Consider the following 27,649-nt stretch of genomic DNA (forward strand, 5'->3'; position numbering starts at 1 on the left):
ATGTATTTATGGTCCTTGAAAGCACATGCAAAAAAAGCTGCACCCCAGCTGTGGGGCTGGGAGTCTCCTCCCAGCACTGCCACTGGGAGAGTCCCACCAAACTACTGCAGGCAGAGGGAGGGCTAAATCATTCTTTAATCACACCTCAGAGTGACAATGCATTGAGGGACAGAGCAGGGCTGAGTCTGGCACCATGGGGCAGTGGGGCCAGGACCCCATGGCAGCACCAGGGCAGGCTCCTCTTCCCACTTCACCTGGCTTCCCGGGCACGATAGGCACCGCCTCCTTCATCTTCAGCATCTGAGCAAGGCTGGGAAAGCAGCACCTGGTTTGGTGTCCCTGTGACAGTGCAGCCTAGTGGTGTCATGCTGGGACACTCTGACCAGCTGCCTTCAGCCTCCATCATCATTCCTAGCCCATCCCTCTCTCCCCTCCTCCCTGCTCCCTTCCTCCTGGCCCAAACATGTGGGGCCCAAAGCCAAGGACTGGTAGGAAAGGGGTGGAGCCAGGGAGACAGCAAGAGGCCGCAGCAGTGGTGGCTGAGCTATAAGCTTGTAAGCTCAGATGGAGCGATGCAACTCCCGCTCCTCTTTTGTTGGCAGCTGCTCACTGGGCTGGATGTAGTTGTCCTCGATGAAGCCATCATCATCCTCAGCTTGCAGGTCAGCAGCATCAGTTATGGAATGGCTCCCACAGGAGCCCCTGTCCCAGCTGCTGCTATCCTCCATGGGGCTGCGTCCGATGGAGCTGATTTCAGGCAGCGGCCGGTGGCGGTAGCTGGCGAAGTTCTTGTGGGCAAGCTTGCACTTGGCAGCCAGTGCAATCAGGATGGAGATGCCAATCGCTGTCACCAGGAATCCCACCAGGTATGGCCAGCTCCTTCCCCCCTTCCCAGCAGGCAGTGAAGTGCCTGTGACACAGGAAAGGCACATGGTCAGCCTGTAGCACACCCAGGGGGTGTGAACACTGGGGGCAAAACTGCCTGACAGCTGGCTGGTACTGCTGCCCATCACTCTGGAGTCTGTGCTCCATGTGGCTTCGTGGCACCTGTTAACTTTTCTGTCACAAAGCCAGCAAAAACCTCCAGGAGTTGGCCACCCTCCCACCAAGCCACTGCACGAGCGTGGCCCAGCAGCCTGAGCCTCTGGGACTGTGGGGCAGAGCGGGGGGTCTCCACCTGCAGCCCCACCCAGTATGACAGAGGACAGGAAGGTGCTAGACCTTATGGACACCTCTGAATCTGCACAACTTACTGTTGTTCTCAGTCACTGTGATATTCTGTGGTGTGGTGAGCTCACGAGCAAACCGCTGCTTAACCTGGCAGCCCAGGTCCTGAGAATCCAGAGCTGCGATCTCCTGGCCCCTCAGCTCTGGGGGGGACACGCAGGTCACCTGCACAGCTGGGAGACAAATGGGCTAAGGTGAGATGGGGGTCTGCACCCATCCCCTCTCCAGTTTAGAGAAGATGATCCCCTCTTGCTCCTGGGTTGATGGGTTGCATTGCAAGATGCTCCTGGCTCTGCCTTACAGATTCACTGACCCTCAGCATATTGTAGGAAACAACCAAAGGGAAAATCCCCTGACCAAGGAACCGTGTGTGACTCTGATTAGCAGCTCCTTTAAACTGGATACAGACAAATTCATGGATACCCACAGAAACCCCACTGCTCTTACTTGGAGCTGAACTCAAATGGTTGGAGCCTGACCTGGCTCCAGAGAGGGAGCTGCCAACTCCTCAACAATGAAAATGTGGTCACTTCACAAAGTCACATAAAGATGGATTTAAAGGCCAAAGTGTACACACAACCCATTTCACAGAAGAGTAGCCAAATTATTCTTCTGACATTCTTAGAAATCCTTGGTATCCTGTGTAACTGCAAGCAAGGAACAGACACATCACATTTCAGTTTGCTGTCCCTCAGCAGGGTAGGACAGAGAACCATCTCAGACCTTGCCCAGGGGTTGAAGCAAATGGATCAAGCAAGACTCCTGCACTCAAGGTTCTGCATGCCTGACACACTCCCTGCCACCCATGCCCTCCACTCACCTCGCCTGCGCCGCAGCCACTGCTGCAGAGGGTGCGCGCTGCAGTCGCAGGCCCAGGGGTTCCCTTCCAGATGGACTTGTGGGACCATCTCCAACAGCTGCAGGCTCCAAGGGTCCACAGAGACCATCGCGTTGTGCTGCAGGTCCAGGTGGAAAAGAGCCTTCAGCGGCAAAAGGAAAGGGACATCAAGCTCTTGCAAGCTGTTGTTTCTTAGAAGCAGGGTGTGCAAGTTTCCCAGGCCCTTGAAAGTGTCCTCGTGGATGTGGGTGATGCTGCAGCTGCTCAGGTCCAGCAGACGCAGCGCCCCAAGGTTGGAGAAGACTGCTGGGCTCAGCATGAGCTTGGCATTGCTGGAGAGGTTGAGAGACTGCAGGGAAGGGAAGTGCTTCAAGAGAGTCCTGTGATGGGGCATGACCAAGGAGTTGAAGGAGAGGTCCAAACTGCTGATGTTTCTTGGAAGGGAACTTGGAGCGTGCTGAAGGTTCTTCCCACTGCAGTTGGCCCACCCCTGGGAAAAGAGCTACTGTTGAGATGGGCTATCCATGATGGGGAGTGTCTCCATAGAGAGACTGCTCAAAGGTTCAGATGTCTTAATTACTCTTGCAGAGTTTAAAAAAGCAAAGACACACACATGTTTAAAAAACACGTGAGCTACCAGACTGGAGTGGGCCTAGATAAATAGAGAAAGATGAGCAGGACAGCCCAGGACTGAGAGCAGCTGACTGAAACAGTAAAGAAGGAGCATGCAGGGCTGGAGGAAAAACCCAGATGGATGAGTGAAGAGGCAGCAGGTTGTCACCTCCCTGTCCTTCCATAGAGGGCAGTTGTCATACAGGGTCAGTTTGCAGAGGGCCTTCCTTTTCCTCCCCTGGATCCCCACCTCCAGCCCCCTGGGAGCTCTTGTGTGACACAGGGGCATCCTCCCAGGTGGAGCAGGGAAGCAGGCAAGCCTTGCCTGTTGCAAGGGCAGGCAGGAAGCTGACCAGGCTGCAGAGCTATAGGCACCTGTACCAGTCACCTGTGCCTGGAGCAGCTCCCTGGGGCCTGTGCAGGACAATGCACCAATGCTTCCATCTATGCCACCTTCCTGAGGATACACAGTAGGTAGCTGTGGCTTACTGCTGGCTGGCTGTGTCAGTATCAGGAAACCTGAGGCCAAGGACCATTCACTGTCCCAAAAGACCAGCAGAGCAGGATGGAAGGATGTCAACCCACATGGATGGATTTATTTTTTCCCAGTAAAACAGGGAAAACTCAAATAGTTCTGGGGAGCAATCCACAGCATGGGTTACTCTTTCCTGGGCTTTTAGTGGGAGGGGGTCAAGTGTCCACACTGAAGCTGCCAGAGTGCAGGTCAGCAATTTAAGTTTGGTTTGGCAGGCACAAGCTCCTGCTAAGTACTGTGTTTGGACCTTGCAAGCAGAGATGCTGTGATTTAAGTCTACTGTGGTCCATAGTCCTGGGTTTCTGTGTTGGCTACATTCCAGCTAGCTGAGCTTTCAGTTTCCTTCACCTGTCTTTTCATCCTCCTAAATCTCCTATCAGACCCTGCTGTTCCTGCTTGGTAGAGGAACAGATATGCCCTTAAAAACCTCAGGTGCTGAGGACTGGGTTATAATTGGGCCAAGCCTCAGGGGCACCACACAGGCCCTGTTTCCAGCTCAAACACAGCTGGGCTCAGGGAGGCTTTGGAAAACAGTGCAAACTTTTGAGTGGAATAACTGAGAGCTCAGTGGAAAGGTCAGTGGCCCCGACAGCCACTTTCCTTCATTCTCTCAGCTCCTGCCTGATGCAGCCAAGCTGCTGGCTGCAGTGCTTGTCCCAGTGGCTTAGCAGAGTTTCCTGCTCCTTGCCGGGTGTTTAGGGATCCTGGCCCCATGCCTGCCAATCACCCTGGCTCCAGTCACTGCATCACCATGCATTGGGGAAGGGAATGAGGGGTTGGGACCTCCTCAGGGATGTGACTCATGGCTGCTTGCCATGCACCCCTTATGGGCAGCTGTGTTACACCTGCAGCCAAGAGACCCCCACAGTCAGAAATGCCGTGACTCAGACAATGCTCTCCCAGGCCGTGCTCTGTGAACAGGCTGGATAACATGACACGTTCAGCCCAAGGCTGGGAGCAGGACAGCCGGGCTCTGGGCATGAGCAAACCACCCCTGTGGCTGGTGGCCACTGGCACAGCACATCTCCCAGTTAACTCTGCTGCCTCCCGTGGGTTTTCATCACTCGTCTTCTCTTGAGCCGTGCAGAGCAGGAGCTGCCTGCCAGGCCCCGCTGCTCGTGACACCCCAGCTGTCCTGCAGGCCCAGGAGCCGGCCCTGCCCACCCCCAGTGCTGCCCGCGCCGCAGCCCCCACGGCCCCCCTACCTGGTGGTCAAGGCTGCAGGGGTGTCCCATCACCACTGACCAGGCGCAGAGGAGGCTGCAGACCCAGCAGAGCAGGCAGGTAGGAGCCATTTGGCTCCAGGAAACTTCCGGCCAGAAAAACAAGTCTCGGGGAAAGCTGGGAAGCCGGCAGAGCCGGCCCTGCCGGGCGAGGTGTGGCCGCGGCCGCACGGTTCTGGGCCGCCACCGAGTCCTCACAGGCCGGCCCCGCACTCAGCAGCACCCGGCCTGGCTGCCGCCCCGGCCCCGCTGCGCCGCGGCCCCGCTCCTCCCGAGCTGGTGAAAGGTGGCGGTGCCAGTTACACATTAACAGCCGCGCCCCATCACCTCCCAGCCGTGTGGCCGCCCGTGATCGCTGAGCAGGACTGCCGGCTGCGCTGTGGGTGCCGTGGGGGCTGCCGAGGTGGCAGCAGGACCCTGGGAGGGCTGGGGAGCCTCCAGAGGGAGGAGGGGGCACGGCTGTGGCATCTGCCCTGAGACGCTGCACTGGAGGAGAGCAGCCTGAGCTTGGTCCAGATGTTGGTCCACGCACCTGGGACAGGGGCACACAGCCAGCCCCGTCGGGGGAAGCTGGGGCTGAGGCAGCAGGAAAGTATCCTACAGGAAAACAAAGGTCTTGCTGGAATTCCAGCAGAAAGGTGTTTAAAGCATGCAGCAAACTGGCAGGTCCCTGGGGCCAGCAGCAGCAGCTCAGTGAACAGCACCTGTTCATGAAGGTCCCAGAGGACGGGAGTGCCCCACCACCTTCGGCACCCCCCATGCAGACCTGCCACTTAACAGTAGTTCTCCCTTCCAATCCTGCCATGGAGTCAGTGACAGTCTGAGAAATCACATAAAAGCAGCATCTCATGGGTGTTTGCTGGCACGCCAGACCTGCTCCTGTGCCCACAGGTGATGGGGCAGGTGAGTGGGCAAGGCTGGCAGAGCCACAGGCCGGGCAGGGAAAGTGCTGGCTGCACCTGCTCCTGGCTTTGCCTCTGAAGCAGGGGGAGCCTCAAACTCTCTTCCCTGTTCCCCATTCCCTGGTCCCATGCCTGCTCATCGACAGGAAGCCTATTGCCAGCAAGAATACTTCGGAACTGTCAGCAGCTGGGACAGGATGGCCCCTCCTCCCCCAGCTGCCAAAGGGCCCCTCCACAGCCGCACATCCACCCTTTCCTCAGGGAAAGGGCTTCCCAGCAGCCTGTCCTTCATCCTGTGGGCATGTGCTGGATGCTAAGGCAGCTCCTGCTTCCCAGCTGCCCAGGTGGGCTGGGGATGCTCAAATACCCCACTTCCAGGATGCTCCTTTGCCTGGTGGGATGAGTCCTTAGCCCAACTTTGCAGGGCCTCCCCAGGACCCGCTGAATACATAAAACAAAACAAGTATCCAGAGAAGCAGGGCTAGAAAGTGTTGCTGAGGCAGCCCAGTCCACTGGTGGATCTGCAGGGGGGTTGCATTTCCTATCAGGAAGTGTATCTGTGCATTATGGTTTCTGGCATGTGGTGCCATGCATTAGAATGTGCAAATGAAAACAAAAAGTGATAATTTTTTCAGTCTTTGGGGGATTTTTGTTTTTGGTTTTTGGTTTTTTTTTAGTATGTTGTGATTCAGCAAAAAAGCTGAGGATCATGAAATCAGCAGATATTCAGGTGCTTGGAGTGTCCTATGGATTGGGCAACTGGAGCTTTCCATGTGGCCGGAGAGCAAGTGTGGAGAGCTGCTTCGGCTGTGCTCAGCTGTGCCTATCTCTCTGGTGCCTCCCCTGGAGACAGATAAACTTAAACTGGAGCTGTAAGGTCCTAGCTGACCACAAAACTCCCCAGAAAGGTTTCCTACCCTACCTCCAGCCAAAGGAATCTGCACATATAGCTCTTATCCAGGTGCTCCTAGCAAAAAACACAAGACAACAAATCACATTGGGTCAGATTCCTCAATGGATCCCTGAGATCTCCTGGGTATGGCCTGATGCAGAGAATGACCCCATATGGCTCCAATTCCACAAAAATTCTGCATGAATAATCCCATCCTCAAATGGATCCTCCCGAAAGAGGGCATTTCACTGAATGCACTCTGACTCGGGCTCTGTGTGATGCACTCCCCCACAGCTGCCAGGGAAGCACAGAATGAGTTGCACATGTAAGCACGCAGTTCTTAACCTGACTAGCCCCTACAGCCAGCTTCATTTTCCAAGCAAATGAGGGCAGCTGCACCTGGTATCTACCTTTTTCAGATCCTCTCCCCCCTCCTGCCATGGGGTGGCCGGGCAGCTGCACTGTGGGAGCCCCTGCTCACTGCCATCCCTTCCTCAGCATGCCATGGGCACCGCGCGGCCCCAGAGCACTCTGTAAATAGTCGGAAGCGATGAATGGATTTCCCTTTCCTCTCCATGTGTACTTTAGATTTTTGGCCGGATACAGCATGGGCCCAGGACACATCAAAACATGAGACTCACTCCCTGGCAGCCCTGGCTTTTCACATGGGAACAGTTTGATTTGTGAAGCAGTGTGAGGTTTGGTGCGTGAAGCTTATGGCGATTTCATGAGGAACACTTTTCGTTTGCCAGGCGAAGAGCCTGGAGCCTGCTGGTGGCTGGCACAGCCTCCATGCTGGGAGGGAGACACTCTGGGGCTGGGCTGTAGCAAGGCCATGCTGTGCTGTGCCCATGCCAGCACTGTGCATGGGAAAGTGCTCAAGGAAAGCCAGGCTTTCTCCTGCTTCCCCTTCCCCCCAGACATGTTTACCACAAACCACAGGGTTTTCTCCTCGGGCAGTGGCCACGCTCCCGTGTGAGCTGGGCAGCTTGTTGGCGTCCTGCCCATGCTCCCACTCAGCCCCTTTGAAGCTGGACAGTGTCCCCCCCAATGGGCCCCTTCAGGACGAGTCAAGCCCTGGCAGTGCACGGAGCCTGGGCGGGCCGTGCCTCGCACCCCGGAGGCCGGGCGGGCCGTGCCTCGCACCCCGGAGGCCGGGCGGGCCGTGCCTCGCACCCCGGAGGCCGGGCGGGCCGTGCCTCGCACCCCGGAGGCCGGGCGGGCCGTGCCTCGCACCCCGGAGGCCGGGCGGGCCGTGCCTCGCACCCCGGAGGCCGGGCGGGCCGTGCCTCGCACCCCGGAGGCCGGGCGGGCCGTGCCTCGCACCCCGGCTCGTGGCGGCGGGAGGCTGAGGCGCCCCGAGGTGTGCGCGGCCTCAGCCCCGCCGCACGCCGCTCCCCGGGGGACAGCCTGTGCAGGGCTGCTCCCGACGGCTCCTGAGTCAGGGCCGTCTCCAAACAATGGGTGGAGAGCAGGAAACGCCGCATGGGAAACAGGATTTGGCTCCGCCGCCGCCGCCAGCCACGGCCCCTTGGCCCCTTTCCTTTCCCTGCTCCAGAGAGCCCTTCCCACAGCCATCAGCAACGGGGCTGCTCCGCGGGGATGGGGATGCCACCGCCCGGGCGGGCTGGGGCATGAGGCGCTCTGAACATTGGACGAAAAGCAGGGTCAGGGCACCTCCTGCCTGGGCTAGGGGCTCAGCATGGCTCAGGGAACCCTGAGCACGCAGCCCTAGCCCTGGAGGGGTGGGCGGCTGCCTTTCCCTGGAAGAGCTGCCACCAGGCAGGGGAGCCCGGGGGCCCCTTGGCCAGCAAGCCCTGCTCCTGAGCAGCTGGCTGGCCACAGAGCCAGAGAAACGGGGGCATCTCTCAGTCCGTGTCCAGGCTATGCACCACAGGAGGTGGTCCCAGCTGCCCTGGAAGTCAAGCAACAGCACGGAGAAGAGATGGGGGACATGGGCAGGGAGCAGTGGACCTGAGCTGCTGCTCACGTGGAGCTCCTAGGCAGCCACAGCCTCCAGCTCTGAGCCCCGTAGCCAGGAAATGCTGGGGATTTTCTGACCTCTGCCAGATTTGGAACAAGCTCCAAGGACATGGGACTCCAGCTTTATCTTCTACTTCTCTTCCCACATCTGGCAGGTAAATTGCTCCTTTTCATCTGACTTAAGTGAGCAGCCCCTGCCTCAGGGTGGCTTGGTGGGAAGAGGCAGCTGTGGAAGCTCAGTGGCGCCATCGGAGCAGGGTTGGGAGGGAGGAAATGTCCCTTTGTGATCAGCCATTTGGAGCTCTCAGAGGCCCCTGGCTGTCTCTCTCTGACATGGGAGGAGAGGCACCCCAAGAACCCCATTCTGATACATGCTTGGCTTATGCTGGGGTGCTGATCCAGCTGGGGTCTCCAAAAGGAGAGCAGAAATGTGGACTGTGTCATCCCAATGTGTCTGCAATGCACCTTGCTTTGCCTTGGCTGTGCCTTCTGGGCTGGGGGTGGCAAAAATGTCCTAGAAAGGGGGGGACATCTGGGTGACAGGATCTGGCCCCGAGGCAGGGCTGGTGTGGCCATGCTCTTGCCCAGCTGTGATGTGCTCTTGTGCTCCCTCACCCCAGGGGCCATCCTGGACATCACCCTGGTTGCCAACGTGCAGAGCCTGTCCCACTCCGACTTTTTCCTCTCCTGCGTCGTGGGGGAGCACGACGTGAGCTACCTGCGGATCGAGCGGGAGAACAAGATCGTGATGACTCACCCCAAAATGGGCTTCCAAAACTACCACAACCGCAGCAACCAAGTCCAGGCCAGGGGCTTCTCCAAGGCTGACCTGGTGGGGATCCTCTACTGCCTGGGGCGCACCCCAACCGAGCAGGCCCAGGTGGTCTATGTGCACAACAGCCACAATGGTGAGTGCCTTCTGGGGGCAGCAGGAGGCCCCTGCCTGCCAGTCAGGTGCACAGGGGACCTGCCTGCCCTGTGCTTCACAATCCCAGCACCAGGCAGGGGGGTGGGGGGACAGTGGTGAGCCATAAGCTATGTTTGGGGTCCACCAGCCCTGGTGGTGGGGAGATGGAAGGGAGGTGGAAGGGATGTTCAGCTAGAAGAGCATGGTCGAGCCCCGTAGAGGAGCAATCTGTATTTATAATGGGGCTTGGGAGAAGGGCAAGGTCCAAGAGGAAGTTGAGTGCCCTTGGAGGAGGTTGTGGGGTCTGGAAATCATTAACTAGAGCAAGGGGTAGCCCTTCGGAGCTGTGCTAGCCCATGCCCCCACCACAGGCTCAAGGGGAGGAGGTAGTGCTGGGACAGATCTTTGGCAGCCTCCCCAGGTGCTGGACAAACACCATCCCGGGGCAGCACGTCGCCCTTCCAGCAGTGGGGCTTGCTGAGAGGCACTGCCAGACTGCACTATAGCCAAGGGCAGTGCTGGGCTTGTCTCCTGCTCCTATTTTGGGCCATAAGAATCCAAAGGGCCTCCCTGGGCTGACCAGCAGCAGGGACACCACCTGGGGCCGCACACTCCTATTAGGACTGAAATTTTCTGTGATATTTGCCTCAGGATGCTTTCTTGCTCATTTTTAGAAAGTCTAGCTAAAACAGCTGTCCTTTTGCTCAGAATAAGAGGAGAGGATACAATTTTCCCTGCCTGTGTTAAGACAGCTTCAGCAAGGAGATTGAGTGTCTCCAAGCTGGGGCACAGAGGCTGCTGGTGTGGCCTAAGCATCCCCCAGGGAGCAGGACTCAGCTTTTGTCCTTGTAAAGAGGCTCAAGCTGAAAAATGGCAGTGGTGATGTTGGAAACAGAGCTAGATTGTCTGAGCAAGCAGGGTGGCACTGAGGAATGGAGCAGAGGCCAATGGAGACAGTGTGGGAGACATGACCAGCAGCATGGGGTGAGGAGCACAGAGGAATTTCTGCACCCCTAGATGTTCTTGTTTATAAATCATAGATGGAGATGATGGCTCTGGGGCTCCATCCTTGGGACAGTGGGGTGTTCTCAGTCAGCCCCCACTCCTGGGTCCACTTAGCCAGGCTAAAATAGTGCTTTGGAGGAGCCCCTCTGGGAGTTACAAATGCCAAAAATGTGTCTCTTTCACAAGTTTCTAAGAAGCTTCTATTGCTCTGTTTTGAGGAGAAGGTAAAAAAATAAAGGAATTAGTAAGCAAAAAATTTGCATGTTTGCAGGAGATCTGGATACAGAACCCACTGAAGTGACTTGGTGTGTGCCATCTCTCCTGTTTTGCCTGAGAGAACACCAAAGCAGGCCAGGGTGATTAAACAGTGGGTGGGGAATGCTGTTAGAGGAAAGCTGGCAGCTCTCAAAAGGTCATGCATGGAGAAGAACTTAGGAAGTTTGATAAATTTTGGAAGCATTACTGAAAAAACAAAGTAAAGCAAACCAAAGAGATCCTGAGAAGCAATTTCAGAAGTGTTTAAATCTGTCAATAAACTATCTTTTACACTTTCCAGAGCAGAAAGACACCCAGAAAAACAACTGCAGAAAACCAACATTTTAAAAATTTTTGTATCTGTGTGTACAACAGAAAGTTTGGGAAAATTTGCTGGAGGATCTGTCTAAAATGCCACTGTTGTTAGCAAGAGACAGGTGATAAATAGCAGAATGGAGCAGCATGACATCACCAGGCTGGGTGTGTGGTGAGCTAGGCTGTCTTGCTGCCCTTGGGAAACCAGACTTTCCTAAAACTTCTGGGTAGGGAGTTACAGCCTGAAAACTCAAGTCAGAACCTGGAAAAAGAGCACAAACTGTAATAAAGAGCAGAATATATGGTGGTATGGTCCCTGAGAAAGAGTTTGCAGTGGTAGGGTTTCTGGGGTGGCTGCGGTGAGGATGCTGTGAAAGACCAAATTGAAATTGTCTGCTCAAATTCCTGGAGAAAACTGGGAAAAATCCCTTTCAGAGGTTCTTTGAGACAAACTTTGCACCCAGGGGGTGGCAGGAGTGATCTTTGCATGGGTAAATAACTGACTAAAAAAAGGGAGAGTAGGAATAGGAGTGGTTCTTGTCACATGAGGGAGTTCCCACTGGCATGGCACAAGGTCTTTGCATGGACCTGTGTCACCAGCTGTGGGTGCAGAGCTGAACAAGCAGCCATGCTGCCTGCTGTCCCTGAGCTGCCTGGGGAGATGGTGAATGCACTATGGAGTGGGAGAGAGGGAGAGATGCAGCTTGGAAGGGCTTCAGTGATGGGGTGACAGGTAAATCTGTGTGCACAAATGCAAAGTGTTGTGTTTGGGGGTCCCCAGGGAACTGTTGCCTTTCGTTCCAGGGAGTGAGGTGGATTGAAACAGAGTGAGTGCCATATCTGTGAGCCCACCACTGAGGGCTTCAAAGTCCATGGAAGAAAGATCCCAACTAGAGGGATAGATGGGGAGGCGATTCTGGGAAATGACTGCCAAGTGTGACCTGCGGTGCCCTTCCCTGGGCGTCTGCAGTGTGTGCTGCTTCCTCCTGATCCTTGGCCTCAGAGGGGCAGGACACAGGGCTGGATGTGTTTTAGCTCCAGCCTGGCGTGGCTCCTTTTAGTGTGTGCAAGCTGGAGTACTGCCAGGCTCCAAAAACCAGCAGCCGCCTGTGTCCTCCTTTGTGTCTGTCCTGGCACGCCCAGGGCTTGGTTTCCCAGGCCTTAAGGTATTTATAGCTCTGTTTGTGCTCAGGCTGGGGTCTGGCTGACTCACATTAATACTCCAGGAGTTCATTGCTGCTGCACACCCCAGCACCTGGGGAATCAGGAAAACAGCCATGATGGGGCTGCTGGTCCTGGGGGCTGGAGTGCAGCCTCCTGCACACTTAATTCCCCTCCCCTGCCCTGCTTTCCCTGCCTGCAGCACTCCACACCTCACCAGCAGGCGGGGTGCACCATGCACACTTGTTCAGATGTCACCTCCCCAGACTGCTGCCACCAGCATCCTGTGCAGATGGTGGGCTGGTCAGAGGGCAGGGTGCCAAATCCCATTCCTTAGTATATGCCTGAAGAGGCTGTGAGGGAGCCCAGTTCCTGCAGAGACTTGGGGGGTCCTGGGTCCAACATGGAGTGGACAGGGAGATGTGTCATCACATTCCAGCAGAAACATACCAGGGTGTGTCCTGGTGTGACCAGGTGTCAGCACTGCCCTCGGGTGTGAGTGCCCTCAGGGGGTGACTGCTGTGCAATCTGTGCCTCCTCCTCCTCTGCAGCCCACCTCTTCCCAGTGAAGGCCACGCAGTCTGTGAATGTTGCCGAGATGGCCACCTTTTCTGCCAGGATCCTCAAGAGGAAGGAGACAGATGTTATGTGGAAAAGAAACGGCAAGTAGTTCCAAGAGCAGACACAGGGCTGGAGCTGCTCCCAGCTGGTGCCTGGCACTGGCCCTGTGGGCATGGGAGGTCACAGATAACCCTCTGTCCCCTTGCAGGCACCTACTACCAAACCACGGACCGGGGCGAGGTGCAGGATGACCACGTCGTCCTGACACTCCCCAATGTCAGTGTCAATGAAAACGGTGTCTACAGTGCCACATTCATGGGGGACAGCCCTCTGTGGAGTGCCTTCTACCGCCTCATCGTGAGAGGTGAGCAGGGCCCTGGCTGCCTGGGACTGGGGACAGCTGTACCCTGCCCTGTGGCAGGTGGCACCCTGGCCCTCTCTGCTCTCTCTGCAGCCTGCCCTGCGAAGAAATGGGGACCATCCTGTGACAAGGACTGTCCCGACTGTCTGAACGGCGGCATCTGCCACGACCACGTTGGAGAATGCATCTGCCCTCCAGGGTTCATGGGCACCCGCTGTGAGAGAGGTGGGTTCCACCTGCCCAGCACTGGGTGCTGTGCCCAGGGCATATGTGGGGGAATCTCTTGCACCCCTAGACCGGAGCACTGTGTCTAGAAATGCCCTGTTCATCCCCAGTTCCTCCCCACCCTCAGTGCCCTCTGTGACTGGACCAGCCACATGGGTCCCACGTCTCCTCGAGGTGGTGATACAGGGCTGGGGGCACCCGAGCCAGCTCTGTGCCACCCACAAGCAGTAAGTGCATGGATGAATGGTGGGCGAGAGCAGACCATGCTTCTTTTTCCAGCCTGCCAGGAAGGCCAGTTTGGCCGCAACTGCCAGGAGACATGCCAGAGAGCCCAGGGCTGCCGGGGGCTCAGCTTCTGCCTTCTCGACCCCTATGGCTGCTCCTGTGCCTCGGGCTGGAGTGGCTCCCGCTGTGACCAAGGTACAGGGACATGGGTGTCCACCAGCTCTCACCCAGCTGGGCTTCCTCCAGGGCCTGGCTGCTCTCCAGCAGCACCTCTGCAACCCTCTCCACATCTGAGGGTCAACACAGGCTGAGCAGTACAGCTGCCTGCATCAGCTGCTTGCTGTCTCTGTGGTCCTGTGCCATGGCCAGGGGTAGCAGTGAGCTCTTCTTTTCCCACAGCCTGTCCCTCAGGATTCTACGGCCCTGACTGTGCCCTGGAGTGCACCTGCCAAAATGGAGGCAGCTGTAACCGCTTCAGTGGCTGTGTCTGCCCTGCAGGCTGGCATGGGCAGCACTGTGAGAAGTCAGGTGAGATTGGCACGGGGCTGTGGCAGGTTTCCATCCCCCACCCTCTAGTGGGTGCTGGCTCTTTCCTCATCAGTAGCTGGGAGGGCCGCTGGCTATTGGTCTCACCAGCTGGTTCAGCAGGACCCCTTGGCTGTGGAATTAGACTCCAAGTCTGTAGAAACCAGGACATTGCAAGGGCAACATCTGGTCTGGATCCCAGCATTATCTGTGCTGAGAGTGTTGCTGAGCCCAGCATATGGGGTGGGGATCAGGGCTGCACCACAGCATCCATCACCTTTCCCTTGGCACCACAGTCTGGCCACATCTGGGTCCAAGAAAAGGTGCCAGGTTTTCTTGTAGGGGAGGAGCAGGGCCAGCCCTAATGTTGATTTCTGTGTACCAGACCGGTTCCCCCAGATCATCCAGCTGGCCTCAGAGCTGGAGTTCAACCTGGGCTCAGAGCCCATCATCAGCTGCGTGGCCATTGGCAACCCACTGCCCACCAGGGACAGCGTGGAGCTGCGCAAGGCTGACGGCACTGTGCTCAAGGTACTGCCCCATGCCCTTGCCCGACCACCATCTCCATATTCACAGCTCCCTCAAGAGTACCTGCAGCTGCTGGGCAGCTTGAGACTCATGGGGGCTGAGCCAGGGGCAGAGTGGAGGGACTGACAGCACCCTCTGTGCCACAGGTCATCAAAACCATCATCGAGCCGAAGCAGATCACCTGCGAGTTTGAGGTGCGGCACCTGACAAAGGCAGACACGGGGCTCTGGGAGTGCCGGGTCTCCACAACGGGGGGCCAGGACAGCCGCAAAGTCAAGGTCAATATCCGAGGTGAGGAAAGTGTGGTGGCATGAGCAGGACAAGCCAGGGTTGCTGCAGGTGGCTGTCAGCATGGTGTGGCGATACAACCCCTGCGCCTCCCATCGTCAGCTACAGTGCCAGCAGACAGGTTTGGGTGATTATAAAAGACTCTCCTAACAAAGCTGGAAGGAGCCAAGAGGTGGCAGATGTATCCATGCTCTGCTCCTTGTTGCTCCCAGTCCCACCAGTGTCATTCCCTTCTTCCCCCCAAGTGCCACCAGTGCCCTTGAGCGCCCCCCGGCTGTTGGCCAAGCAGAGTCGCCAGCTCGTGGTGTCACCTGTGGACAGCTTCTCTGGTGATGGACCCATCACCTCCATCAAGCTCTTCTACAAGCCCAAGGATGACAATTCAGCATGGTCATCCATTGTGGGTATGTGCCTACAGGGCTGGGGAACCTGTGTGTGGGAGGGTGAGATCTGGGGTGGGCAGATGTCTCCATACCAGGCCCCCTGTGGTGATGCTGAGGAGGATGCCGGTGTCAGGGCAGGCTGTGGATGATGGGCATGATTTTGACATGTTTTCTTGACCAACAGTCGACAACAGCGAGAACATCACCCTCATGAACCTCCGGCCAGTCACTGCCTACATCGTCAAGGCGCAGCTGAGCCGGCCAGGGGCTGGTGGGGAGGGCAGCAAGGGTCCCGAAGCCATCATGGTGACTGACTGCCTCGGTGAGCCTCCATCTCCTTGGCCCTGGCCCTGACCCTGACCCTGCACAGCACAGAGCCTGAAAGGTCTCACAGCTGATGTGCCGTGAGATTTTGCTGCCTTTTTGTTTACAGAGCCCACAGTCAAACCTGTGATTGAAGGCTGGTCCATAGAAGAGAAAAATATGCTTCATGTCAACTGGAAGTTGCCAAGCAACCATGAGCCAGCACATGGGTTCATTGTCCACCTTTTTGATTCTGCAAGGCGGTTGGTCTCTGAGAAAAACATCACATCCATCTCTGTGCTCTCTGCCCGCATCGGGGGCTTGGAGTTTAACAAGGAGTACAGGCTGGAGGTGCTGGTGTATCACTGCACCAGCCTGGGGCCACCCTCTGACCCCTATAAGGTCATGATCAACAGTAAAGGTGAGTCCAGTGGAATGCTGGGAACTGTAACAGGGAATTGCAATGATAAATCAGTTATAATTGTAACAGCAACCATCCCCAGGTCTGGCTGCTTCTTATCCCAGCTGTTTGGGGAAAATGGGCCCTCCTTTCCCCACTAGACTCTGCAGTCTCCAGCACCAAGGAGCTGAGAAACATCCTAGGCTGAATGTGACATTCAGGTCATCATGAGTGATGCTCACAAACAGATCTGTTCTCTACACCCTGCTCAAACCTGTCTATACTTGCAGCCTTTACAATACCCTGTAGCAACTAGTTCCTCTATATCATTATACTCTGCATGAAAAAATATTTCCCTTTTGGTTTGCTTTAACCCTGCTGCCAGGTAATTTTGCTGTGGTCACTAGGGCTTGGGGAGCCCTGCAGTCCCACCTATGGGCACACACACACAGAGCTCCTGGAGTAGGTGGAAGACCATGCAGAGATGGAGCACCAGCCTGACCAAGCTTTCTGGCAACCAAGGAAGGCATGCATGAGGCCTTTGGGGGGGCTTAGCACCGTACAGTACACACTGAGAGGACTGATAGGCATCAGGCTTGAGGGATGACAGGTTTCCTCTGCTCTCTGCTTGTATGAGCTTTGTATGATTTTGAAATTTGGGGTTAGGGATGTGGGCAGGCAGGAGGGGGGGCTCAGAGGAGGTGGTGGATAGGCAGTATGTGACGGAGGCCTAAAGAAATAAAATGTCACAAGAGCTAGTCAATACACAGGCATTTAGACCTCAGATGGTGTGGCTGGAACATTTGGGAGTCCTGCTTCACTGTGGTACATGGAGAGCACCTCCACCTCCTCCAAGCAGGGGCCAGGGATCCCTGAAGATCCCTCAAAGCTGACCTGGCTCTGGTTGCCATTGCCATCCACAGGGTCCAATCCTAGCAGCAGCACTGAGCCCCAGCAGCACGAGGAGCCCCATTCTGGGCCTGACACTCTTCTCTCTTGGTCCCAGGGCCCTCCTCCCCGCAGCTGCTCTCAGCAGAGCCCGTGTCCGACACCGCGGTCAGGCTCTCCTGGCAGGTGCCCGAGTACCCCAACGGGGGCATCACCAAGTACATCGTGGAGCTGCAGCAGGTGGGAGGCACTAGTGAACCACAGTGGATTGACACCGACAGCGGCGCCGAGACCACCAAGATCATTGGGGGCCTCAATTCCAGCACCAGCTACCAGTTTCGTGTCCGTGCCAACTCCCATGTGCCAGGGGAATGGAGCCTGCCCGTGAAAGCCAAGACCCTCGGGGATGGTGAGAGGAGTGTCCCAGCAGGCAGAGGGCTCACAGCTCTGCTGCAGCTTGGGCTCAGATTCTGATCAGCAAAGAATGATTGGGGTGCTTGTGGCTATCTTTGAGCGTGGCTCTGAAGCAGCAGCCCAAGATCAAAACTCTTGGTGTCTTAAGAAAACCTGATCCTCCTAGTTCTACAGGGGCAGGGGTGGCATGATGACATCATGGCTCCTACAGAGTGACTCTGCCTTGGGCAGCGGGGGATGTGAATCAAGGGGCTGGGGGAGCAGAGCAGAGCCAGCATGGGAGGAGATCATGGCTTGGCCCAAAGCTGGTTGGAGGTCCAGAAACCAGTGGTTCAGTGTCAGGAGCTGGGCAGTGACACTTCCCCCTCTGTGCCACTGTGGCACCAAGAGCTCTGGATGTGGTTATGGTGTCTTCATTGGGGGTCTTGGTGCTGGGAGAGGGCTGCTGTCATGGTGGTTGGCCACTAGTGCAGGCCAGGCAGGGCTTGACCATGGACCACAACCCTCCATCCCTCCTTTTGGCAGGAGTGCTGAGCGTCCCGCCCAGCCTGGGCAGCCAGGGCACTGAGCAGGCGGGAACAGACCAGCAGCTGCTCTTGGCCATTGTTGGCTCTGTGTCCGTCACTTGCTTCACCATCCTCTTTGCTCTCCTGGCACTTTTCCTCATCAAGAAGAACTTTTTCCACCGGCGCCGCACCTTTACGTACCAGTCTGGCTCGGTGAGTGCCGCCTGCCCCGCCAGGACCGTGTCCCCTGCTCCCCAGGTCCCAGCCCGATCCAGGTCACGTTCCATAGCCTCCAGCCCGGATGCAGCCAGACCTCACTTCCACACGGAGAGGGTGCGGAGCCCACCCTTGCCCATGACTCCTGTCCTGCTGGGACTGCCGCATGGGCGGGCAGGTGCCCGGTGCCTCTAACCTCACCTGCTTCCATCTGCCAGGGGGAAGAGACCATCCTACAGTTCAACTCAGGGACCCTGACCCTCACACGCCGGCCCAAGCCGCAGCCTGAGCCCCTCAGCTACCCCATCCTGGAGTGGGAAGACATCAAGTTTGAGGACATGATCGGGGAGGGCAATTTTGGGCAGGTAATCAGGGCCATGATCAAAAAGGACGGCCTGAAAATGAATGCAGCCATCAAGATGCTCAAAGGTGAGTGTTGGGGGAAGGAGGGAGGGTGGGCTGACTGCTGCAGCTGTGTCCTGGGCCATGCTTGTGCTGGGGAGCATCAGGACTCTTTTGCAGAGAAGTAGAGGAAAGGCTCCTCTTGTAGCCTGAGGTGTTCATCCCTTCTTTGCTTCCAGAGTTTGCTTCAGAGAATGACCATCGGGACTTTGCCGGGGAGCTGGAGGTGCTGTGCAAACTGGGCCATCACCCCAACATCATCAACTTGCTGGGTGCCTGTGAGAACAAGGGTGAGAGCTGTCCCATTCTACCCTGCCCCACAACCTCTGCCCTTGACTCCTCTATTCCTTTCTGCTGGGGAGAGCCCCAGTAGCCCAACCTCCTCCTGCCCCCCAGGCTATCTGTACATTGCCATTGAGTATGCTCCATATGGAAACCTCCTCGACTTCCTCCGCAAAAGCCGAGTCTTGGAGACAGACCCAGCCTTTGCCAAGGAGCACGGCACTGCCTCCACCCTCACATCCCAGCAGCTCCTCCAGTTTGCTTCAGATGTGGCCAAGGGGATGCAGTACCTGAGTGAGAAGCAGGTACATCCCAGCAAGCCCCTCAGATCACCCTCTCCTTGAGGCCTGGGGGTTCCCCACCGAGGCATGAGGTCCCTGGGACCAGCAGGAGGGAGCATGTAGCTCCTGCTAACTGCTCTTCCTTTTCAGTTCATTCACAGGGACCTGGCAGCAAGAAACATTCTGGTGGGAGAAAACCTGGCCTCCAAAATTGCCGACTTTGGCCTCTCCAGAGGGGAGGAGGTCTATGTGAAGAAGACAATGGTGAGCCAGAAGTGAAACATCCCCATGGGGCCTGCACCAGTGTGGTGGGCAGGATGCCCACCATTGGTGTGACCGACCCACCATGGTAGGACTGGCTGGATCACAGCTGTCTTCCCCCCAGGAGGCACTCCTCCAGCCCTGATGGTGGCTCTCTCTTTCCCCAGGGCCGTTTGCCAGTTCGCTGGATGGCCATCGAGTCCCTCAACTACAGCGTGTACACCACCAAGAGTGATGTGTAAGTGCTGCAGGCAGGGGCACCGGGCTGGGGCATGGCTGTGGCTGCCTCCACGCCCTCTGGTGCAGTCACAGAGGCAATGCTATTGCTCTGGATGCTGCAAGGGCAGGAGGTGATGCTGGTGCATCTTCCTGAGGAGCTGCTGGCTCAGCCCAAGCCCTGGCTGCTTGTTCCACCCTGGGCTTTGCCCTGTGCCCATCAGCGCGGCACAGCTGGGCGCTCTGTCACAGCCTTGGCTCCTCCCCTTTCAGGTGGTCATTCGGTGTCCTGCTCTGGGAGATTGTCAGCTTGGGTAAGGCTCTTCCCTGTCCCCTGCCTTCACTCAGGTCCCTGTAGGTCTGGTTATCCTGGGGCCCTGGGGGGAAGACCCTAGGGACTGTCACCTCCTCAGGCTCTGGGTGTCTCTGGCTGCAGGGGGGACACCGTACTGCGGGATGACGTGTGCCGAGCTCTATGAGAAGCTGCCGCAGGGATACCGCATGGAGAAGCCGCGTAACTGCGACGACGAGGTGTAAGTGGACAGAGCCTGGGCTGGTGGTGGCACCCACGTAACCTAACCCCACTGCCCCACAGGGCTCGCACCACCTTCCAGTAGCTTCTGCCTGGTTGCCTCTGCATTGTGGCTGAGGAATGGGCTGGGGTCCCACACCCAAACACCTTTCCTCGGCTTTAGTTTCCTGCCTGCTTCCCCCATCTCCCACAAGGAGCTTTTCCGTCCCGTCTCCTCCTGTGCTCACTGAGCCGCCCACGACTCTCCGCCCCCAGGTACGAGCTGATGCGGCAGTGCTGGCGGGACCGCCCCTACGAGCGCCCTCCCTTCGCCCAGATCTCCATGCAGCTCATCCGCATGCTGGAGGCCAGGAAGGTGAGTGGTGGTAGCAGAACCATGTATGGGGGTTAACTCCACCATCACTTTTTGGGTGCAGGGAGACAACAGGGCACAGTGCCCGTGAGCATGCTAGTGGGGACAGGAGATAGATGTGGACATGCTCACAACCGGCTCCTAACTGGGGTTCCCCCACAGGCCTACGTGAACATGGCCCTGTTCGAGAACTTCACCTACGCGGGGATTGATGCCACCGCCGAGGAGGCGTGAGGCTGCGCTGGCCCCAGCCTGCTGGAACAGTGCTGTGGGGACAAGGGGCTGCTCATCCTCTCCAGGGCCAAGCAGCCAAATGGCAGTGCCCCTTCTCAAGAGTGCCTTCCCTGCAGCACGACTGTGCCATCCCCTCCCTGGCATGGTGCCAGCCACTAAGAGCCCCACACTGTTGGGACATGCTGGGGTGGCCCCCAAGGACAAGCAGCAGCAGGGTGCTGGCAGCAGAGCAGGCAGGAGAGGGCCTCCCTCAGAAGCCAGGGTACTGCCTAAGCCCACGGACACAAATGCTCAAGCTTTGGGTGAGAGGAGGAAGCAGCAATACAACTGCAGCCCTCAGCATGCTCTGAGCCTGAAATGGTGCCAGGGGTTGTGAGCAGCGCTGCTGGCATGGGATGGGGCCACCCTGCTGGGTGCAAAAAGACAATGATGGCTGTGCATAGCATCCAGCTCTGCAGTGGCCCTTTGGAGATGTCAGCTCTGCCTTATGGACAATAAAGATCATGCAACAGCTGGGTCCAGAGGAGTGTTGGTGGGGACCCACCTCTGCCCCACTGATGGGGAACAGGATCTGCTGCTGTGGTGGGCACTCCTCAGAATCCTGTTCCCACTGGGGTCCTGTGATAATCTCCAGGAATGTCCGAGCATTCCCAGACAAGTCCCGGGTCTCATCATGGTATGGAGATGGGTTTTCTTAGGATCCAACTGGGATCTTTTCCCACATACACAATTTAAGATTTGGTCTTGTCCCCAAACGGATATGGAGAACAGACTATGTCCTTCCTATGCACAGCTGCCTCTTGCATGCTTAAAAATTGTTCCTGCAGCTTCCCCTCAGCTGGTTGGTCTTTAAAGGATGGCCCTGCTCCTCCAGCTGGGTCCTGTGCTCTTTGGTGTGAACTGCAGCTCTGCCCCATCCCTGAGGTCCCCAGTGAATCAGTGATGGGGACTGGCCCTCACAAACAGCCTGATACATACCACTTCTTCTGCACCCTCTCTGCTCCCAGCTGGGGACAGTGTCTGGGGCAGTGTCACCAGTCCTGCTTACACCTAGGTCTTCTTTTTTTGACAAAATTTGTCTGTGGCAAGTTGGGGCTGGCACGGCTCTTCCCTCAGTGCCTCTAGTGCTGTCCTCAGCTGCTGGGCTTGGAGAAGCAAACCTGGCCTTGGTGCACAGGGGACACGTGCAAGTGGCTCCTTGTGCCCTGGCTGGTGCTCCCTGGGCTGTGCAATAGAGCTGTGCCCTGGCAGGGTGGGAGACGCTCCAGCACCAGAAGTAATGCACTGGTTGAGCATGACTGTGGCCCTGCTCCTGCACCACCAGCACTAGCACCTCTGAGGGCTTTGCCCCCTGTGCCTGCAGCTCTGCTCCCAGCACAGCCACAGAGACAGTGCTGCTGGCAGAGCAGACCTGGAGTACACCGGTGCCAGGTGGCACAGGACACCATGGAGGCAGATCAGCTGTGCCACATCCTGTGCTCCCGTGTGGCAGCAACCCCAACAGCCTGCCCTGCCCCACACAGGGGCCTCCCTAGTTTCTTGGGGGTTGTTTTTCTTCCTACCCCATCCTCCCAGCATGCCAGTAGCCACAAGGGCAGGAACATGCCGCCTATCTGATAGGAGCAGTCTCTCTTGGCACTGCGGCCGGCGGCAGAGGGGCTGTGGCCTTGTGGTTTCAGGCACAGGGAAGTGCTGGTGATGGGGTGGGGGGAGCCCCCAGCCAGGCTTCCTGAGCTGCACAGCCACCACTTCCCAGATAAAGGTATTGCCTGGAGGAGCCGCAGCAGCTCCCAGGATACCGGGAAGGGACGAGTGCGGCACGCGTGGCTCCGGCACAAGGTTGCAGGATGGCAGCCTGCCTGTGCCAGGGCTGGCAGCTCTCACTGCTCCCTGCCATTCTGCTCAGCCTCCGCAGCCCACCGTCAGCCCCTGAGCCAGTGACATCCCAAGGTAGGTCCTTGGGGCTATTTTCTCCCCCAAAGGATGGGCCAGAGAGCAGCTAGAATGTCAGGTGTGGGCAGCGAGCACCTCACAGCAGCCAAAATCTATGGGATTGGGAAAGGGGCATTCCAGGAGGGTGTGCAGGGAGTGTTCCAGGAGGGTGAGCAATGGAGTGCACTTCTCACCAGTGGGACACCCTGAGATGCTTGGAGTAAAGGAACATCTATGTTCTTTGCAAGCAGAGCTTGGCTGCCAATGGGCTGCCCCTGAGGATGGCAGCCTCGTGCTCCCAGTCCTGCTCAGGTAGCAGAGGGGCTCCTCACTCATCAGAAGTTCTCAGAGTTATGATGTGATGAGGGTTTGAACAAGATTCAACATCTGATGGCACAGCTCTGCACCATGGGCAATGCAGTGGCACTGCCAGGCTAACCCCAGGGCTCCTGCACCAGCCTTGCTGTCATGATCTTACTGTCCTGCTGGACATCCTCATCTTAGCTGATAGCTGGCCCCAGTCTGGCTCACTTGCACCTGCCAGAGCCACTCCCCAACTTGGTCTCATTTCAGAATGAAATCATGCATTCTTTAAGCGCCTCTTTAGCCCCTTTAGAAGTTTCTGTAATACCATAAAAAGCATTAATTGAATAAAACCCTGTTGATCTCCTGCTTGTGTCTCCAGCCCCACCCCAGGTCTCTGGCCAGGACAGACTTGGGAGCACATTTTTAGTCACCCCCATAGGGACAGTGGGACAAGGGTCAGGGTTGGATTCTGCCCACCGCCTCTGCAAAAGGGCTTTGTGCCTTGAGCTCTCCACTGGCTTGGCAGCACTGCCCAAGCATGGCTGGTGGGGGCTGCAGAGCTGGGCAGCTGCCCCTCCTAAGAAATGGGCTGTGCTCAGCAAAGATGCTCTGATAGCCCACAGGACCAGGGTGGGCTCCCACTGATGCCATGGGTCCCTGCCCCACCGACCTGCTGGGACCTGGCCACTTCATCTCCTGGTGCTCAGAGATGGATGAGGCCATGGAGCCAGCATGAGGCCTGGGGTGGGGTAATGGGGGCAAAAAGAGAAGAACAGGTGGGGGGGCTGTGGCAGAGATGGGACAATGGACATGGGGAAGAAGGCAACACAGGGCTGGGAAATGAGGAACAGGGCTGGGAGGGGTCAGGGCAAGAGAAGGGACAGGGTGAGCAGGACACCAATACTTGGGAGCTGTGTCTTACTCTTTGCCCAGGGTGGGCTCAACTGGCAGTGCAGGGGTGTGTAGCAGAGAATGGATTTACTCAGCAAATGAAGCGGACATTGGCAGTGGGCTTGTGGGATTCCAAAGCTGGGGGCAACCCCTGGGGAAGGCAGCAAATGCTGGTAGGAAGAGGAGGAGGAAGAGGGCTGGAGCAGGTCACAGGGCAGAGGGAGTGGGGGGAGTAGGGACTGCTGGAGCAATGCTGGGGACAGCAAGACCACCCCTGTGCATCACACACCTGCATCTTGGGGCTGTCCCTCTTCCATGACAACAGGGGCAGACACCCATATGTTAGCAGAGCTACCAGTGCTTCAGATAGAGATCCTGCAGGGCGTGATGCTGCAGTTTGTCCATGTAATGACAGGGAGCACAGCTTACTGAGGGGGACAGACAAACCCCAGGGGGTTTGGGTATCCCCCCTGCTCAGGATCACATGCCCCCACACCAGCCCCCCAGGCCCTTTCCCTTTCCCTGGGGTGCTGCTCCTCCTTATCTCACTTCCGTGCACCTTCCGGCATGAGCAGGGCAGGGGTGCTTCCCCCTGATCGCTGGGCCCTGAGCTCCCACCCCCCGACCACAGGGCTATTTCGGGATGTTTGTTTGTCCTCAAGGACCTCGTGTACTGAGGAGGGGGCGTGGTGGGGCCGGGGGGAGCCCTGCACCAGCCAGGACCCTGGTGCAAGCCAGCAGCCAGCATGGGTGCCCTGTCCCTCCCCAGTGTGCCAAGCTGGTGGAGAGCACCCGTGCCACGGCCATGCTCAGGCTGCCCCACGTGCCTGAGGTGGAAGCAGGTGAGATGGGGATAGGTTTGTGCCCAGGGGCTCCTTCATGGCCACACTCCTCCAGACGCTGCACTGCTAGCAGGCGTGTCCGAGGACATCCTCTGTTTCTCCCGCTCCTTTGAGGACCTCACCTGCTTCTGGGACGAGGAGGAGACAACAACTGGGATGTGCCACTTCTACTACTGGTACAGCAGGTAGGACATGGTGGGGACACAGCCTCCTCCTTGCCGGACAGAGAACAGTGTGGTCAGGGTGTCTCAGCAATCTGGGCCATCCCAGTGGCTCCAAGCTGCAAGGAGAGATGGAGAGCCCACAGAAGCTATACAGCAGCCGCTGCACACCCTGCAGCAGGGCTGGGGCCTGGCTGTCCCTCAGTCCCATGGGGATGGTGCCCTGCAGTGGATTATGGCACAGGAAAGGAGCTGGTGACACCGAGGTCTCGGTGCTGTGCCTCACATTGCCTCTCCTCAAGTCTGGCTCGAGGCAGGAGGCGTGAGGTGCTGCAAGACCCCACTCTCCATTCCTCAGGGATGTGCCCACAGCGTGCGTGGTCTCCACGTGGCCCCGTGGGGCTGGTGGGAAGCGACATGTCTGCGTCTTCCCCAGCCAGGACGTGCGGCTCTTCACCCAGCTCCACCTCCGCGTCCTGGATGCCACCACAAACCTCACAAAGTACTGGCGGGAGCTCAGCGTGGATGCAGTGGGTGAGTCCCTTTCACTGGGCAATGCCCTGTGACAACAGGACAGTCCCCAGATCTGGGCATCTGGGTCCCCTGACCTTCTGCCTGCCACGGGGGCTGGCAACACCCTGAGCCCTGCATGCACAGAGGCAGCCTGGGAGGAGACTTGCATGTGTCCCCCAGCAGGACCAGGCATTGCCCGGACTGGGGCTGCTGCAGGAGGACAAACACCCTGGCATGTTCTCTGCAGGTCTCATTGCTCCCCCACTGGACATCACTGCCCACTGGGCTGGGGCTGCAGGGCAGCTCTGCGTGTCGTGGCAGCCACCACTCGCTGACTTCCCGAACTTCTTCCTCTACGAGGTGCAGTGCTGCCCTGCCAGCTCCCCAGGGATGCCCTGCAGCACCACATTGAACCCCGGTGGGCAGCACCCTGGGGACCTCTCCATGCAGTCAACTGTCAGCACCCACACGCCCAGGGCAGCCTCCCTGGCACTGGGGCAGGTACATAGAGGGGTCAGGGATTGGCAGGAGGGTTTGGGGCCTGCAGTTGCTCCTCAGCTTGGCCCCTCTCCTGCAGAGGCTGGTCCAGGCCAACACTTGGGTGGTGCTCCGGGACCTGCAGCCAGGGGTGAGGTACCACATCCAGGTGCGCAGCAAGCCCGACGGTACCTCCATGGACGGCGTCTGGGGGCCCTGGTCGCAGGCTCTGGCTGCTGAGACACCCCACTCCTCTGGTGAGCAGCCATCCCCTCTGCAGGTGCTGGCAGGAACAGCAGGGAAGCACCCACGCCTGGGGCTGCAGGGGGTGGGGGTCCTGTTGTAGGCGAGGTGCGACTCCCAAGTTTTGGGGGCCAAGGGGAAGCAGCCCCCTCCCTGTCCTGGCTGTCCCCTGCCCAGGAGACATCGGGCTGTGCTGCAGTACCCCCGACCTGCGGCACGTGCGCTGTGAGTGGAGCTGGGACCCTGCAGAGACCCACAGCTCCCACCAGCTCTTCTACCGGCCACCTCCAAGCGGGGCTGGCACAAGGTAAGGGGCATGGCAGGCAGATGGCACTCAGGCAGCCACATCCCAGGGACCACTGTGTCCCAATATCCCACAGTGGGCCCCATACCCTGCTCTGTCCTGCCCTTCCACCACCAACCTCATACCTCCTCACCACATTGCACCTCCGACTACAAGCAGTGGTAGCTTTCCTGGGCAAGTGCAGGAGGAATGCTGACTGTGGGTATGCTTTGGTGGGACTGACTGGCTCCCCACTCTTCCCACAGGGAACATACATGGCAACAGTGTGAGGAGGTGAGCAGGGGGGCACAGGGCACCTATGCCTGCACCTTCCAGCCCAAGGCTGGCAGTGCCATCTCCGTCCTGGTGAATGTCACCAGGACCCACATGCTGCCCACACTGAGCTACTTCAAGGAGCCCTTTTGGCTGCACCAGGCTGGTGAGTCCCAGTGCCACCACAGCCCCTGCCTGGCTCACAGGGGACACAGTGTCCCATGCCCCGTTTCACAGGAGCGACACATGCCTGTCCCCAACACCAACAGTGCTCACAGATGCCCCACAGCTTGTGCAGGCAAGAGTGTCGCAGGGCCGGCTGAGCCTGCAGTGGCTGCCGCCCCTGGAGCTGCTGGCAGAGCAGCTGGACTACCAGGTCCGCTATGCCACGGAGAACAGCCATGACTGGAAGGTAAGGCCTGCCCAGGATACCCCGAGCAGCGCTGCCCACCTCCGCTGCTGACACATGGCAGGCGCGGGGTCGGGTAAAGCGGGACCCGCCCCTTGGTGCCACCCTCCAGCAGCCATGCCTCCAGCTCGGCTCTGCCCCGCAGGTCCTGCAGGTTCCACGAGCCGCTAGGAAAGAGGTCCTGGACCTGCGGCCAGGGTCCCGCTACCACGCGCAGGTGCGGGCCCAGCCCAGCGGGCCGTGGTACCACGGCAGCTGGAGCGCCTGGTCCGAACCCGTTGTGGTTGATGCCGTGGCTGATGCGGGTAAGGGACAGGGCTGGAGGCTGCGGCCACAGGAGCCACACGGCTGACGGCAAGAGGCGGAGAGTGCTGGAAATGGAGTGGGGAGCACGGGGCTCAGAGGTGGTGGGTCTGGGAAGGGCTACAGTTCCAGCGTTCCTCCTCCGATGCAGATGCAGGCTGGCTCATCCCCAGTGTTACGGTGGTGCCGCTGCTCTTCTCAGCAGTGCTCCTGGGGCTGCGCTGCACCTTCCCCTCCCTCTACAGGTAAAAGGCTGTGCCGGGGGCAGGCAGGGGGGGTCCAGCACCAAGTCTGGGCACCTTGCACGAGGCATTAGGGCACCTCAAGTCTGAAGGTAAATTCGATGCCCCTTCCTCCGTACCCAGCAACGTGAAGCAGAAACTCTGGCCGCCCGTTCCTGACCTGCACCGTGCTCTGGGCAGCTTCCTCCAGGAAAGCAGCAAGCACGGCCAGGTGAGGGGGCGGGCAGGGCGGTTCAGCTGCTCCCGGGGGCAGCTCGAAGGGCAGCTCCTACCGCGTCCACTCCGTGTCCCCCCAGGCCAGCGCCTTCGACAAGCAGCCGCCGGAGGAGGCCGTCCTGCCCTGCCTACTGGAGGTGCTGCCCGGCCCGCGGCGCGAGGCGGGCCCGCCGCCAGAGCACGCTGGGGGCCGCCTGTCCAGCACCGACATCGCCAACCAGTCCTACCTGCTCATGAGCGGCTGGGAGCCGCGGGCAGCCGCGACCGCCCCCATCCCGCCATAAACTCTGTTCCCTCCCCGAGCACCCGCCTGGTCCCTC

At 58.3% G+C, this 27,649-nt stretch overlaps 3 protein-coding genes across 3 annotated transcripts; 2 read left to right on the plus strand and 1 right to left on the minus strand.

Moving 5' to 3' along the window:
- Nucleotides 1-560: 560 nt before the first annotated feature.
- CUNH1orf210 (chromosome unknown C1orf210 homolog) lies at nucleotides 561-2,603 on the minus strand. The gene is made up of 3 exons (XM_071435648.1): nucleotides 1,988-2,603; nucleotides 1,254-1,400; nucleotides 561-910 (listed from the first exon to the last, which is right to left on the minus strand). The coding sequence occupies exons 1-3, from the start codon at nucleotides 2,457-2,459 to the stop codon at nucleotides 561-563; spliced, it is 969 nt and encodes a 322-aa protein (XP_071291749.1). The 5' UTR covers nucleotides 2,460-2,603.
- TIE1 (tyrosine kinase with immunoglobulin like and EGF like domains 1) lies at nucleotides 2,451-20,749 on the plus strand. The gene is made up of 23 exons (XM_071436495.1): nucleotides 2,451-8,367; nucleotides 8,833-9,120; nucleotides 12,407-12,517; nucleotides 12,625-12,780; nucleotides 12,871-13,002; nucleotides 13,282-13,422; nucleotides 13,627-13,755; nucleotides 14,138-14,283; nucleotides 14,427-14,571; nucleotides 14,814-14,972; nucleotides 15,136-15,273; nucleotides 15,385-15,675; nucleotides 16,661-16,951; nucleotides 17,482-17,675; nucleotides 17,897-18,107; nucleotides 18,260-18,370; nucleotides 18,477-18,667; nucleotides 18,794-18,907; nucleotides 19,072-19,142; nucleotides 19,394-19,434; nucleotides 19,557-19,653; nucleotides 19,908-20,007; nucleotides 20,167-20,749. The coding sequence occupies exons 1-23, from the start codon at nucleotides 8,322-8,324 to the stop codon at nucleotides 20,236-20,238; spliced, it is 3,375 nt and encodes a 1,124-aa protein (XP_071292596.1). The 5' UTR covers nucleotides 2,451-8,321; the 3' UTR covers nucleotides 20,239-20,749.
- A 141-nt stretch (nucleotides 20,750-20,890) lies between these two features.
- On the plus strand, nucleotides 20,891-27,631 carry MPL (MPL proto-oncogene, thrombopoietin receptor). The gene is given in 13 exon segments (XM_071436491.1): nucleotides 20,891-22,072; nucleotides 22,075-22,188; nucleotides 24,265-24,394; nucleotides 24,729-24,904; nucleotides 25,131-25,384; nucleotides 25,461-25,617; nucleotides 25,781-25,910; nucleotides 26,153-26,325; nucleotides 26,429-26,571; nucleotides 26,714-26,873; nucleotides 27,023-27,116; nucleotides 27,237-27,324; nucleotides 27,410-27,631. Coding segments are annotated over 13 exon segments (1,959 nt in total). The 5' UTR covers nucleotides 20,891-21,936; the 3' UTR covers nucleotides 27,614-27,631.
- The last annotated feature ends 18 nt before the right edge of the window (nucleotides 27,632-27,649 follow it).

This window comes from Agelaius tricolor, unplaced genomic scaffold (assembly GCF_023055355.1).
Source record: "Agelaius tricolor isolate 1412-34295 unplaced genomic scaffold, bAgeTri1.0.p SCAF_11, whole genome shotgun sequence".
NCBI classification, from domain to species: Eukaryota; Metazoa; Chordata; class Aves; order Passeriformes; family Icteridae; genus Agelaius; species Agelaius tricolor.

Excerpts from the sequence above, each read along its gene's own strand:
- CUNH1orf210 (XM_071435648.1), bottom strand. The coding sequence starts at position 2,459 with ATGCCCCATCACAGGACTCTCTTGAAGCACTTCCCTTCCCTGCAGTCT. Across the intron at positions 1,401-1,987 it reads GCAGAACCTTGAGTGCAGGA|CTGTGCAGGTGACCTGCGTG; the intron begins GTCTTGCTTGAT and ends TTTGTCTCCCAG. Across the intron at positions 911-1,253 it reads CACAGTGACTGAGAACAACA|GCACTTCACTGCCTGCTGGG; the intron begins GTAAGTTGTGCA and ends CCTGTGTCACAG.
- TIE1 (XM_071436495.1), top strand. The coding sequence starts at position 8,322 with ATGGGACTCCAGCTTTATCTTCTACTTCTCTTCCCACATCTGGCAG. Across the intron at positions 12,518-12,624 it reads TGTTATGTGGAAAAGAAACG|GCACCTACTACCAAACCACG; the intron begins GCAAGTAGTTCC and ends GTCCCCTTGCAG. Across the intron at positions 15,676-16,660 it reads GGTCATGATCAACAGTAAAG|GGCCCTCCTCCCCGCAGCTG; the intron begins GTGAGTCCAGTG and ends TCTTGGTCCCAG.